Genomic DNA, 12,839 nt, shown 5'->3' on the forward strand with positions numbered 1-12,839 from the left:
CGTGAGAACGGTGGGGCGTCTCTTTCGAATGGCCTCCAACGCATGCTCGATGCCTTCTGGCATGCTTTGGCTGCGAATGCACGTGCGAGGCGCATGAAATGCCTAAGCGTTATGGAAACTAGGAAGCTCACGCTGGAGGCGGGACTGAAGCTGCTCCTTGTCGTTCTCACTCTGTCTACGACTACAGACCGATTCGTCCGCACTGGTGCTGCCGTTCCCGTCGTCACCGTGGCTACGTTCTCGAAGCACGTTGTCATCTGACGAAATCTTGCACTTCACAAATGACCACATCAACCGCATCTTTCCCGCTCGCTCGGTGATCGCGTCGCACGTCACGGGTAGGGACTGATTGCACACTTTTGCAGCGTGGGTTGTAGGCCTGACCTAACTCCGGAAGGCATCCCAACCTACGCAGACTTTGGGAACGCGGTAGCCTCTCGTTTGGTGTCACAGTTAAAATCCTGCGGCGTTGCAGATGCCACTGGAGCACCACCCGCTCCGGTGAGTCAAACTTGCATCCAGTAGCGCAGGTGTTGGTTGCTTCTGGATGAAGAATGGCCATAAGCGAGCACCGAAAAACTAAACTGCTCGAATCACGCATGTTAATACAGAGAAACGTAGTTGGCGCTCAAGCGTGACCTCGACACTCAATCAAACGGTGCGTGACCGTGGATATCGCGAAAAACTGTGAAAAGAAGCAGCAGGGAGTAAACCTGTTCCAGCAGCCATTCCGGAGTAGCTCTTACATGAATTGCCGCCAACCAAGAGTCGGGCGCACAGTGTGGCGTTCACCGCCGTACATTTGGGCTAATTTGCGAATTGCCATTAATAGTACTCATTTGCGCAAATAACGAAGAAAAAAGAACTCGTAAAATAAGCGCACAGAATGCTGCAATGCTACAGGTACAACCGGCTGAACACGTAACAAGTCAAGGTGTTCTTAATATCACTATTTTTTTTTGTTCTTTGTCAGTGGTGGAATGCTTTATTTCAATTGTAAATCGATTTTCAATAACTGAAAAATGGGTTGACCTACATTTGTGCAAATACGGTAGCTACCGTCCGCATGGAAACGCAAGAGTGCCTTTAGCAACGAATTGCGGAAGTCACCGAAACTTTGGGGTCTTCGGGACCCGCAAGACATTACGGCAGTGCAGGGCCCGCAACACCCACCTGGTGCCACCGGCAGCCAGCGCCTGTCCCCTGGCCAGGAGGGCGGCGCTAATGGCGCCCCCGGCCATGGGCATCATCTTGCCCTGCTGCGGCCGCACCACCAGCATCCCCGTCGTGATGCCCGTCGCCGTGTTGGGCACCATCACGATCGTGGCGCCCGTCGGCAACGTGGTGCCCGAAGCCATGGCCGAAGCCACGCTCGAGGCCAGGCTCGAGGTCATCGTCGACACCATCGTCGACACCACACTCGGGGACTGGCACAGGCCCGATGCCAGGCTCGAAACCAGCACCTGGTTCTGAGCCTGCACCTGCTGCACCAGCGTCGGAGCCGAAGCCGGGGCCGAAGTCAAGCTCGAGACGAGGGCCGGCGTCGAGGTCGTCGCCAGCAGCGTCATGGGGAGGGTGGAGGTCGGCACTGCCGCCGGCGGCAAAGCCGACGAGAAAGACGGCGGAAGGGAAGCGGCCGCGACAGATTCCGAGACCTGCGGAGCCGCGGCCGAAGCCGGAGTCGACGTCGGCACGGAAACCGGCGCCACAACCGAGGCCACGGTGGGGACCGAGACGACCAGCGGAGCGCCAAAGGCCTGGTGGGTCTGGATCGGGGCGGGGTTGGACACGGCGGTTGGGGTGGCCGCAAAGAGCGCCGGAGCCGAAGCCGCAGCGGAAGCCGGCCCCGGCGCGTGGACCGAGGTCACGACCGGCGCGACGGCCGCCGGATTGGGCTCCCTGCGGACGACCTCGACCTGGCGGGCCTGCGGCACGGCACTGTTGGCCAAGACGGGTGTCCCTGCAGTCGCCGGTGTCATGTCCACGTCTGCAGCCGCTTGTTGCTGCTGCTGCTGCTGTTGCTGCTGCTGCTGTTGTCGCTGAAGATTGCGGGACACCTGGGAGCGAGAAAAGGGACCCACTCGTTGCTTTCCTCCCGCGACGGGCTCCCTCAATCTTCTTGCGTGGCTGGTGCCTGGAGCGCATCTCCCACTCCCGCGTTTACTGCAACCTAAAATGTTGTCTCTCGATTTCTGTCCAACGACGTGGCGGAAGTGTCACGTTGTCACCTAGCGCGATCCTGCAGGCGGCGTAGCAGCGGAGGTGAATGATACCGGTGCCCTTTCTGCCGTGGATCATTCGCAACAAGACGGTCCACGGAAGCTTCTGCAGCGACGGGCTGGGACGCCGCGACAACAGCGACTCCCATACAGTCGAATCTTGTTATAACAGACCTTGATTTTGACCAAGATTTCGGTCTGTTGTAGAAAGAGTGTGTTGTATGCAGATATGAAGTTCAGTCAGTGGTACATAGAGGAAAACCAATCGAACTTCACAAATCGGTATGTTATATCCAAATGTCTGTTGTAACCGGGTCTGTTGTAACGAGCTTCGACTGTATGAGCTCCTTTTTTATCCTCCGGAACAACTACGAGCAGTTGCTGGAATCGCAACATCCGACAATGGAACATGACGGCTCTGCGATGGCACTTTTTGCAACTTTCGGTCCACTTTTGATGCGCGGGTGGTACACAACGCTGGTTCAGATGCGTTCCAGGCACCCTAGTTAAAGGGGCCGCAAAATAATTTTGAGGTACCTTCAGCAGAGTGCATGCTTTCGTTTGTCCGTTTCAATTTTACAATTGTAAAATGTAAGAAAATTACGACGTACAGTGGAGTCTCTTTGATACGATTCGGCATAATAGACCTTTTCAGGCAACATTTCATGGGCGCCGCCATCTTGGCGTCACGTGACCCTGCCGCCATAGCCGCCCTTCAGTTTCTCGCCGTTCCTCCGCGTTGTATGCTGCACCGGCCCCTACCGGAGCTTTGTTTTCGCGTTCTTTTACGTTCCGCGTTGAAATCGTGTGTTTTCTTTAGGTCTTTTCGATATTTCGGGCTTTCATTTAATCATTTGATATCTATATTTCAACACCAGCTCTTGTATTTTCGTATTTATGAAATGGAATCGGACAGCGAACGGATCGACGATACACGATTATGGCTTCAGAGACCATGTAAGTTCATCCCATTCTAACGTTTTTCTCGCTAATAAAGGCAGTCAACACCATTGCGACATATGCAAATTTCAACTGACGCAGTAAGGCTATCCAGTCGCGCTTCTTGCTGCATGTGTGCACTTGTTTCCGTAAAGCCGACCCGCATGTAAGCGGTCTAGCGTGCGACGAGACGAGCGACGGCGACAATGACGAGAGTCAGCGACGAAGATTTCTCACTGTCGCCTGTTGCATCGCTCGGTTTTTTGGGTTTTTAGAAAACGTCGCTCACCGTCTTGGTCGCTTGCTCCCGTCGCTTCCATGCGGTTTGCCTTGTCGCGCGACTGCCCGAGCGACAGCGAAGGGGGTCACCGTCGCTTGTCTCGTTGCTCGCCGAATCGCTTGCACGCGGTTTATGCTTAATATCGAGGCGCCAATGGTTCATTGCTGTGTGCATGGAAATTATTTGAGTATAAACCGCATGTAAGCGATTTGGCGAGCGACCAGATAAGCGACGGCGACCCGCTTCGCTGTCGCTCAGTCAGTCGCGCGACGAGGCAAACCGCATGAAGTGACGGAGCATGCAACCAAGACGGTGAGCGACGTTTTCTAAAAACCCCCCCAAAAAAAACGAGCGATGCAACAGGAGACAGTATTTGTAAATAAAAAAAAAGAAAAAGAATCTCCGTCGCTCGTCTCGTCGCACGCTAAATCGCTGACATGCGGGTCGGCTTTACGGAAACAAGCGCGCACATGCAGCGAGAAGTACGACTGCGATAGCCTCACTGCGTCAGTTGTAATTTACATATGTCGCAATAGTGTTTACTGCCCTTTATTAGCGACAAAAATGTAAGAATGGGATGAACTTACATGGTCATTGAAGCCTCATAATCTTGTATCCTCGACCCATTCGCTGTCCGATTCCATTCCATAAATAAGAAAATGCAAGAGCTATGTCGAAATATAAATATCAAATGATTAAATGAAAGTTCTAAATAGCGAAAAGACCCAAAGAAAGTGCGAGATTTCAACGCAAAACGTAAATGAACACGAAAACGAAGCTCCGGTAGTGGCCTGTGCAGCACACAATGCGGAGCAACGGCAAGGAACTGAAGGTCGGCTATGGCGGCCCGGAAAGCGCGCGAAGGGCGCGCCGACTGGTGGCAGCTCGAGTAACTGACTCGATGAAAGCGTCTATACGTCTTTCGGTACAATGCATTTTTTTGTTTCATTTGTGGCCAACATCCCACGGGAGCAGTGTATTTTGATACAGACAATACAACCATATTTTTGCTTGAAATCGGATAATACGACTCTGAAAGCGGGTTCTCACGGACATTTAAGAAAATTATGCCTCTACATTCCAGTACACATACAGGAATCATAAGCTCGAATCACATTCTAACGAGCCATAAACGGCCCGTTGCGCAGCCACAGCAGGAGAGTAACAGTTAACGCTGGGGTGCTCCAACATGGCGCGCCCAGTCGGGCGTTGCCGTTCGCCATCAAGCAGAAAGTAGCGCACCCTGGTTTCACGTGGCTAGGTGCGCGTTGCGCCCGGTAAATAGCGTGGGCGGTGATGGCCGCTTCCAGCGCAATTTTCGTGTCTCCGCGCATTTTCTCAGTGTCTCGCTTTGCCCGTTTGTTCTCTGGTGCTCCCTATTCACAGCTTTCGTGGTGTCGTTAACCACCGTGACAATGTCAAGGATATGCAAGCTGCTGTCTTTAAAAGTAATAAATGGACATTATCTGCAATTTCGGCAAAGACCCGAAGAAGAAACGCATAGACCTGGCACGCAAACTGGGCATCGTAGGCAAGCGGGAAGAAATCCGCAACAGGGTGAAAGTCTTCGGCGCAAGTGTCAAGCAAACGAGAGGCGCGCAGCATGCACAGATGGAAGAGATCCTCCTGGCTTGGTTTAAAGAAGTATGAGCAGCAGGTGTGAACGCCGACGGTCAACTTCTCCGCGAGAAGGCCGATGAGATCGCAAGCTAACCAATTAAATTGTGGATCTTTCTTTTTTTTTTTTTTTTTTAACTTTCAAAAGACCTTGTTTATTGATACTGACAAGAAGAATACCCAAACCGAAGTGTCCGAATATTTGAAGGCTGAGGAATAAAAACAAGTTTCTCACTGGGTATGCATATCTTAAATTTTTTAGCTCATTTTGGATAATACGATTTTTGGGTAGTAAGTTTTATTTTTCGGTTCCTGTGAAAATCGTATCGAGATTCCACCGTAATAGGGAAAAAAAGACAAGGGTACATGTGGTTTACAGGTGATAATGTGCCACTGAACGCAACACTTTCATAAAAAAAAAAAAAAAATGATTGAACTTGGAAGACACTTGACACTATTTATATTCAAGTAGCTGGTTCTTTTTAACATTATTTTTAAACATTAGAAGTAGGGTGGAACGTTCCGTTATTTCAGCAACAGGGACGACATTCGCAAGTTGCGGTATTTTATAGGCTGCGACACGGGAGCCCTAATTTTTTCCTATTTTAGGTTCACTGTACAATTCATTTCTTGGTGGAGCACTCGCTCGTGGCACGTGGCTCAGGCAATAACGGCTGTCAGCACTAGTAAGAAACACGGATTTCATTGGGGAGCTTCAGGTCGGCAAGGTCACCTTGTTGGCCAACAGGCTCTTGATGAGGTTGCTCGATCCGCCGGGGCTAGACGTCGTGGCGGTGGCTGGGGTGGCCGGGCTGGCAGGTGCCACGGGGGTGGCCACGGCAGGGGAGGGGGGCGGGGAGGACCCCTGCGCCGTCCCCGTGGGGGGGGTGAGCGACCTTAGAGGCGCAGACAGCTGCGCCTTCAGGATCGGGCTGTGGCTCGACACCACACCCCCACCGGCCACGGGGGAACGCAGCGATGCTCCTGCAGCTGTACGTCCAGAGAAGCCGCCGTTAGTCACCCGCTCAAACACCAGTTGAATGGTCCAATGTTAATTGTGCGTCGATTAAAACAGTAGGAATAAGTTGCCTCCGTGACTCATTTTTGCTTACTCCTATACTCTGTTTTACGATAATCTGGCGAGCTGTGGAGGCCTCCCAACCCAACAAGAGCATCGAAGTGAGGCACGCGACGCCCCGTGACGGCAGCGTTTGTGTCACTGCGCCAGATGCAAGACCCGGAGGAACCGGTTGTTGTTTGCTGGCCAAGAGTGGTCTGCTCCAAAACCGACCAACTTTTCTCTTTGAGAACAGTTCAGGAGACAACCATACGCCCGAATTGCCCGCAAATCTGTGGCGGGTACTAATACCAGGGCCAAGTTTTAAGCGGAATCGGTCGGTTATGGGACTGTGATCATTCAAACATTGATCAAAAGCCCCGTTGTTCTAGGAAAAGGGTTGATCTAAAATAAGTATCATTAAGGAGTAATGTGTCTTCGTCTTTCTTCCGTGTTGTGCAGCGTAGTGTCGATAGAGATGCAATTGGGCAAGTTCAACTGCTGTTAAAAGGAGCCTAGAACTACTTTTTGTCGTGGACGGCACTGCTGTTGTGGCGGTAACAAGGCTTCTGTGGACTCAACTATGGAGTGTTGTCGCATGCCTTGCTCCAATGCCCTTACTGGGTCGCGGGGGCCGCAGCCTGCACAGTCCACCAAGCTACCGTGAAAGGGTGTACAGTCAAACCCACTTATAACGATCCCACATACAACGACCTACCGGCTTTCAGAAAATATACAAACTCGAGGCCCTACCCATTAAAGGGGTATGGAAACAAAAATTGAAATATTCAAATTTCGTTCGGAAATGAATCAAGCATGACGAGTACTAACCGTAAATGATAATCGCACGTTTTTATTTTGAACGTCTTGATATATTTTTCGTTCCAAACGGTGCGCTCGAGCACGCGCTCGAAGAGAAGCGAATGGAGTGCGCGATGCGCCATGGGACATCCGGCGCAAACAAAACCAGAAAGAAAAGATTTCCCGCGTTCGTGGAGTAGCAAGGCAGGCGTGGTTATGAGCTTTGCCCTTGGTGGCGTTGTCAGCATTGTGGCGGTGTCAATAGCGTCGGCGCGTTACAACCGAGCCGTTCGAAGTACCCGTGGGGTGAAGAGCGTGTGGCTGGCCCAAGGAGCACGTAGCTTCCACAACACTGTCAGCTTAGGGCTGAACGGGGTGGTGAAAGCAACATTTGTTCGAGTTTTGAGCGACGGGCTAATCTTCTAGGGGGAGAGTGCCTGTGTCCGGTTGCACAAACGAGGGTCCGAGAAAGAGGGGAGTCCTTCCTTTCCGTCTTTTTGGACCGTTTGGTACAATGCGCGACTTGTGAGTTGAAGAGGAAAGCTAAGAGGGAAAATGTTGAAATGCCAAAGAGCGGCGCTGATCCGAAGGAATCTGCTACGTCACGACTACGTAGCAGATTCCACAACGTTGCTAGACTACCCCCCAGATAGGCTCCGCATGCATCCGCCAGGTGCACATTGAAAGATCGTTCATTTAGCTTCAAAATTAGTTTTCTTGTGCCTTTCAACGGAAGACTGGTGTTTGTGAGGTTAGGGTGCAACATGCAACACATCCAAGCTAGAAAATGAGCACTGGAATTTCGTTTTCCTATTTCTTTAAAACTGGTCCAGATAAAACAACCGTTTTTCAAAGCATCATACTGTTACAACGAACACAAAGTCCGCGGAAGCAAAACAAAACTCCCGCACGTGCGAAAAGAAAAAAGAAAAAGATAAAAAACAGCTGCATTCCCAGCCACGGCACTGGGAGACGCTCAAGGTCATTTGGTCATTTCCACGGCTGCACAGCAGGGGGAAAACAAAACTACAAAAGCAAAAACACCCTCCCGGGTTGCGTATTCTGCCGATTGTGCGTGCGCGGGAAGCAGAAGGGGAAAAGAAGGAAGTCAATTCTCACGCCGTGCTACGCTCGTTTGTTCTATGTTTGCAAACTCTGTATTCAAACTCTATGCCCGGTATAAGGTGGCTAGCCCCATCACCATCGTGACCGTTTGTTTACGTTTGGGATTCACGGTTGCCGTGGAGACCATCGAGGGGGAGGACAGACGGGTAGCAAAAAGAGCCGAGGCCCTCGAGGGCACAAAACAAAGACTCGAGGACTGGTGGCGGAAAAATAGTGAAAGCTAAGAAGTGAAATACGGCTAGAGCGGAGCTTGGTCTCTACTCACCTGATACAAAGGGAAGAGACACCACAATCCAATCCAATCACCATTTTGCCAGCCACCTGACAAGCTCGCTAAGTGTTTGAAAGACCCTGCCAGAGGCGACGGCCGCGCACTCGTGCATGCGCATGAAGTGCGGCACTTAAAACGCTTTAGACCAAAGCAAGTTTTAATTACCTCCTTTGACAGCGAAGAACCATCGTCGGACTAGTGTCGGTCGGACTAGTGCACGGTATTTGTTTTCGTGTAGGCGTGCGTTTCACAAAATTTGTTCTATGAGGTATGTGGTCAATCTTCATTATTTTACTTGCGTGGTAGAATCGGCAGCAATTTACTTTTTGATTATCTGAAAGCTAAATCAACCAACGTGTTAGAACTGGGGTGCGCTAGAATTGTGCAAACAGTTTCAGAGTGAAACTATCGATACCAGCTGCATTATCCTTATTTATAATGTTTTAAAGGTAAGTCCAGATATAAGAAACCACTAGGGTTGTGCGAATATTCGAATATCGAAGCGAATAATGCCATATTCGATTCGGACTTCGAAGCGAATAGTACTATTCGGAAACTTCGAATATTTTCGAAGTATTTCGAAGTTTGAACACGGTACAAACCACAACCTTATTCAAAAGAGGTAAGCTAATACCCTAGTTACACGAGCGCTCTCAACTGCCATTGAGTCAACGATAGTTGACTCAATCGCAATCGGCCGGAGTTAAACGGCGGCTTCAACTTTCATCGAGCCGCTAATCACACCTCAGTTCAACTGAACGGACTTCCCCAACGGAGGTAAAATGGCACCTATTTACGGGACTGCTGCTGCCGACCACGTTTGCGAGGCACTTACTGTTTCGGAGTGCAGAGGGAAGCGCCCAGAAAGAATCGTGGCAGCAAACATTCCGGGAAGGAATAGGTTTGGGCGTCCGAGCTGCCGCTAAAACAATCCCGGCTAGCCGGCGAGCCACCAAACGAGCGAAGATGGCGGAGGGAACTAGTTTCGTTTTAGCTTCAACTGTGTTCTTGAGAGCCGCAAAAGATGACATTCGCATCAGAAACTGTGTGACCGTGTGCTACGATTGCCAGAGCCTGACTTATTTTTGTCCTCTTGCCTCCGAGTACACTTAAACTAATTTCCCACGTGCTGCAAGTCTAACGCGTACGCCGTTGCTACCGTTACTGAGCTGCCCCGCGTAGAAAATAATGATGGTGATACCGATAGTTTCTCCAATTTGGAAAATATCCTCATTTCGATAGTTACGATACCTCTCGAATACCGTAATTGTTTTCTTGGAATTAAGTCTGACACGGTCTTGAAATGTCATTCAAAAGTCAAAATCGCGATGCTCTAAACCAGGGGTCTCCAAACTTTTTGGCTAAGGGGCCGGATGGAGGCTGTCTCGAGGGCCGGGAATATAAATGGGCAGATGTAAATGAAAAAAATCTAAATAAATCTAAAATAAAATCTAAATGGTAGCCTAGAAAACATGTTGAAGACGACACGGATAGCTAAGTCATATAAATGTGCAAATTATTCGTTCACTTTTGTAAATTTTCTCACTTTTAAATTAGCAAATGCAAATTATTCACTTCGCTTCGAAATTATTCGCTTCGATTCGAAACTATTCAATGAAATTAATTATTCGCTTCGTATTCGCTTCGAAGTGAAAATTCACTATTCGCACATCCCTAGAAACCACTGATAAAAGGACCACTTTTCGCAAAACTATCGCGCTTGTTATAAGTGGGTTTGAATGTATAACGGCGCATCGTCACGACTAAACCACTCATGCCATGTATCTTGGATCTCCAAACAATGTTTTTTTAACCAATCATTTTTTCCACATATTGTCATAGACTGTAATGACCTTCACTCTGACACTGTTTCAAAATGTTCCAATTTCTCATCTGTGTTAATAGCCTTATGTTCAAATTATTGTTGTTTTGCATTGTTTCTACTTTCCTATCCAGCACCATTAGCAGACAACTACCAGTTGGATTTTGTTCATAATCTCTCTAACTTTAAAAGGTATCCCCCTTCCCTCCCCCCCTCCCTTATGAAATCCCCCGAAATGGGACCTTCGAGGGTTTAATAAATGAATGAATGAATGAATTAATTAATCAACACCTGGCTAGACTCTTCGGAAAAAATTGGCAGAGCCTTCCACAATGGCCGGGTCAGAAATCTTCTTCAGATGGATCCAAGTAACGACGACAGGTCATCTGATGTGAGAACACTGATGGAGCAACGCTGGACGCGGTTAGGATTTTGAACGCCAAGGTACAAAACGTTACCCAGAGTGAGTTTGAGCAAGTTTTTTTTTTTTTTTCTTCAATTATTATTATTGAGATTACACAACACATTTAACAATATTACGTCAAGGTACGAAAGAAGACTACCAGCAGGAAGGGTCGTACTGCACCACAAGCACGGTGAGGCTAAAGTAACAGTGTAGTGATCACAAAACATTACCAGGACCTCATGTGCTTCATATGCAGCGTGCCAATCTACTAGAGTTCGCCGTCAAGCCTGTCCCGGTGGCTGCCAGTAGTGCCTCCATGCAAGTCCCCACAATGTACCGTACTAACCCGAATCTAACGTGAACCTTTTTTCCGGGGAAATAGGTCCGAAAATCGCATGCGCGCTAGAATCGAGTGCGACCCAAAACTGCGCTACCGTATCACCATCGACATTTCAAAATGGCCGCTCCATTATCGGGTTGCATCACGTGCGATGGGCGAAAGATGCGTGGTACACGACCCCGTCTGCCGTGGTTATCAAGGCCTTCAAGAAGTGCGGAATTTCTAACGCTATGGACGGCACCGAAGATGAAATGCTTTGGGCCACTGACAGCGATAAGGAGTCGTCCGACAGCGATGACGAGTAATGCATACTGCCCCACGGGCGCTGCACCGGACCGTCGTCGTGATGACGACCTTGCCGGCCGTTCATTTCGTCGCAAGATTAAAGCATTTGGAATAAACCTTCGTTGCTCCAAGTGAGAGAAAGTTTAATTTCTGTATCCAACCTACAAAATCCGATGCGCGTAACGACCGAGGTCATCGCATTTTTTTTCTTTTTTTCTTCGAACCTCGAAAAATGGGTGCGCGTTAGATTCGAGTAAATATGGTATTGGCGATGTGCGCAGCCAAACATGTTGCTGTGGTTGGCATTCTACAACAGGCTAAAATCTCATTATGACATCTTTAGTCGCAATAATTTGGCTTTCAACCATTAAAAAAGTAACGTTAGGCTCCCAACTTTGACGGCGTTGCTTTCAGAAGGCGATGCACTTTCTACACAGGCCATCAGACCTGTCGTCCGCAACTGACAAGACAGTTGCGAACATAGTAAGCCGTCACAAGTGGTTCTAGCGCGCTAAATCAGTTTCTACGAAAATCTATTTATGGTCATAACTCAATCTATGAGCTCTAAGCATCCTAAAAAACCAAACATTACATTTGTGCATGGCCAATTTATTTGTTAAAATTGGTATCAAAGACTGATTAACTCAGGAATATTGCAGACACCAGAGGGCGCCATCGGACGAGAAGCAGAGGTGAAGTCTGGTGTCAGTGATGGTTCCGAGGTAATCAATCTTTGGTACCGATTTAATAGAGAAACCGGCCACGCATGAATGTAATGTTTGGTTCTTTAGGGTGCTTAGAGCCAGTAGAATCAGAGCCATGACCATAAGTAGATTATCGCAGAAAGTGGTTTAGTGCCCTTTTCAGCCTCCAGTGTGTGACAACGAAAGGAAGGAAGAGCAACCTTGAGTGGTGATGCTGAGGCAGCTGGTGACCTGGATGGGCACGGGCAGCGGGTTGAGCCGCTTGCGCAGCCCATCGTGGTGGAAGCTCATCATGCCGTTGGCATTGTCCACCCGTCGGATGCCCGTCTGGCTGTACACGGCCCTGGGGGGGAGGAAACAACAATGCATCCCCCTACACACAACCAGAGAAGGCTCCATACGCTGCTAGAAAATTCAGGGGTGGAACTCAGGAAATGTACTTGGGAGCAGCCACGCGAGCGGCTAAAACAGCTGCTTTGGAGCAGGTTGGGAGCAGCTCAAATCAGATTTCATTGCACTTCAGCTTGTGTCTTAGACGAGCATGGGAGCAATTTCCATTGTGCTTAGCAGCACAGATGAACATGAGTGGTTAGGAAGCTAGGTAGGTGGGATAACAGTGTAACAGATGAGAAAACTTGAAATGTTGTGAGCCTTAATGAGAACCAAAAAGCAAGTACCATATGTTTCTGAAGATAGTGTCCTTGATATTTTCTGAGTGGCTTTCAGCTGCTCAAAATGCAAACCAGCACTGCTTAAAGCACAACCCACACATGCTCGACATAGTAATTATATGTGCGAACCACGTGACAAGCGTAAGCAACGGACGTGCAGTTGCGCAGAGGAACAGGGCAACAAATTTCGAGTTTCTACTATTGTGCAACTCAATGTCGAAGCAGCAGACTACGATTAACGGCGTTATCGTATTCGAAGCGATAAGCCAGAGCAAGGTTAAAGTACACCGAGCAGATCTACC

At 49.2% G+C, this 12,839-nt stretch overlaps 1 protein-coding gene across 1 annotated transcript in view; it reads right to left on the bottom strand.

Moving 5' to 3' along the window:
- LOC120850874 (AT-rich interactive domain-containing protein 2) overlaps window positions 1-12,839 on the bottom strand; it is a 96,140-nt gene that overhangs the window by 14,837 nt on the left and 68,464 nt on the right. The window contains exons 12-14 of the mRNA XM_040223559.3: window positions 12,067-12,209; window positions 5,789-6,045; window positions 1,174-2,057 (exon numbers count right to left, since the gene is read on the bottom strand). Coding sequence (XP_040079493.1) covers window positions 1,174-2,057; window positions 5,789-6,045; window positions 12,067-12,209 — 1,284 coding nt within the window. The remainder of the gene's footprint in view (window positions 1-1,173; window positions 2,058-5,788; window positions 6,046-12,066; window positions 12,210-12,839) is intronic.

The sequence above is a fragment of the Ixodes scapularis genome, unplaced genomic scaffold (genome assembly GCF_016920785.2).
Source record: "Ixodes scapularis isolate PalLabHiFi unplaced genomic scaffold, ASM1692078v2 PGA_scaffold4__175_contigs__length_147842914, whole genome shotgun sequence".
Taxonomy (NCBI): domain Eukaryota; kingdom Metazoa; phylum Arthropoda; class Arachnida; order Ixodida; family Ixodidae; genus Ixodes; species Ixodes scapularis.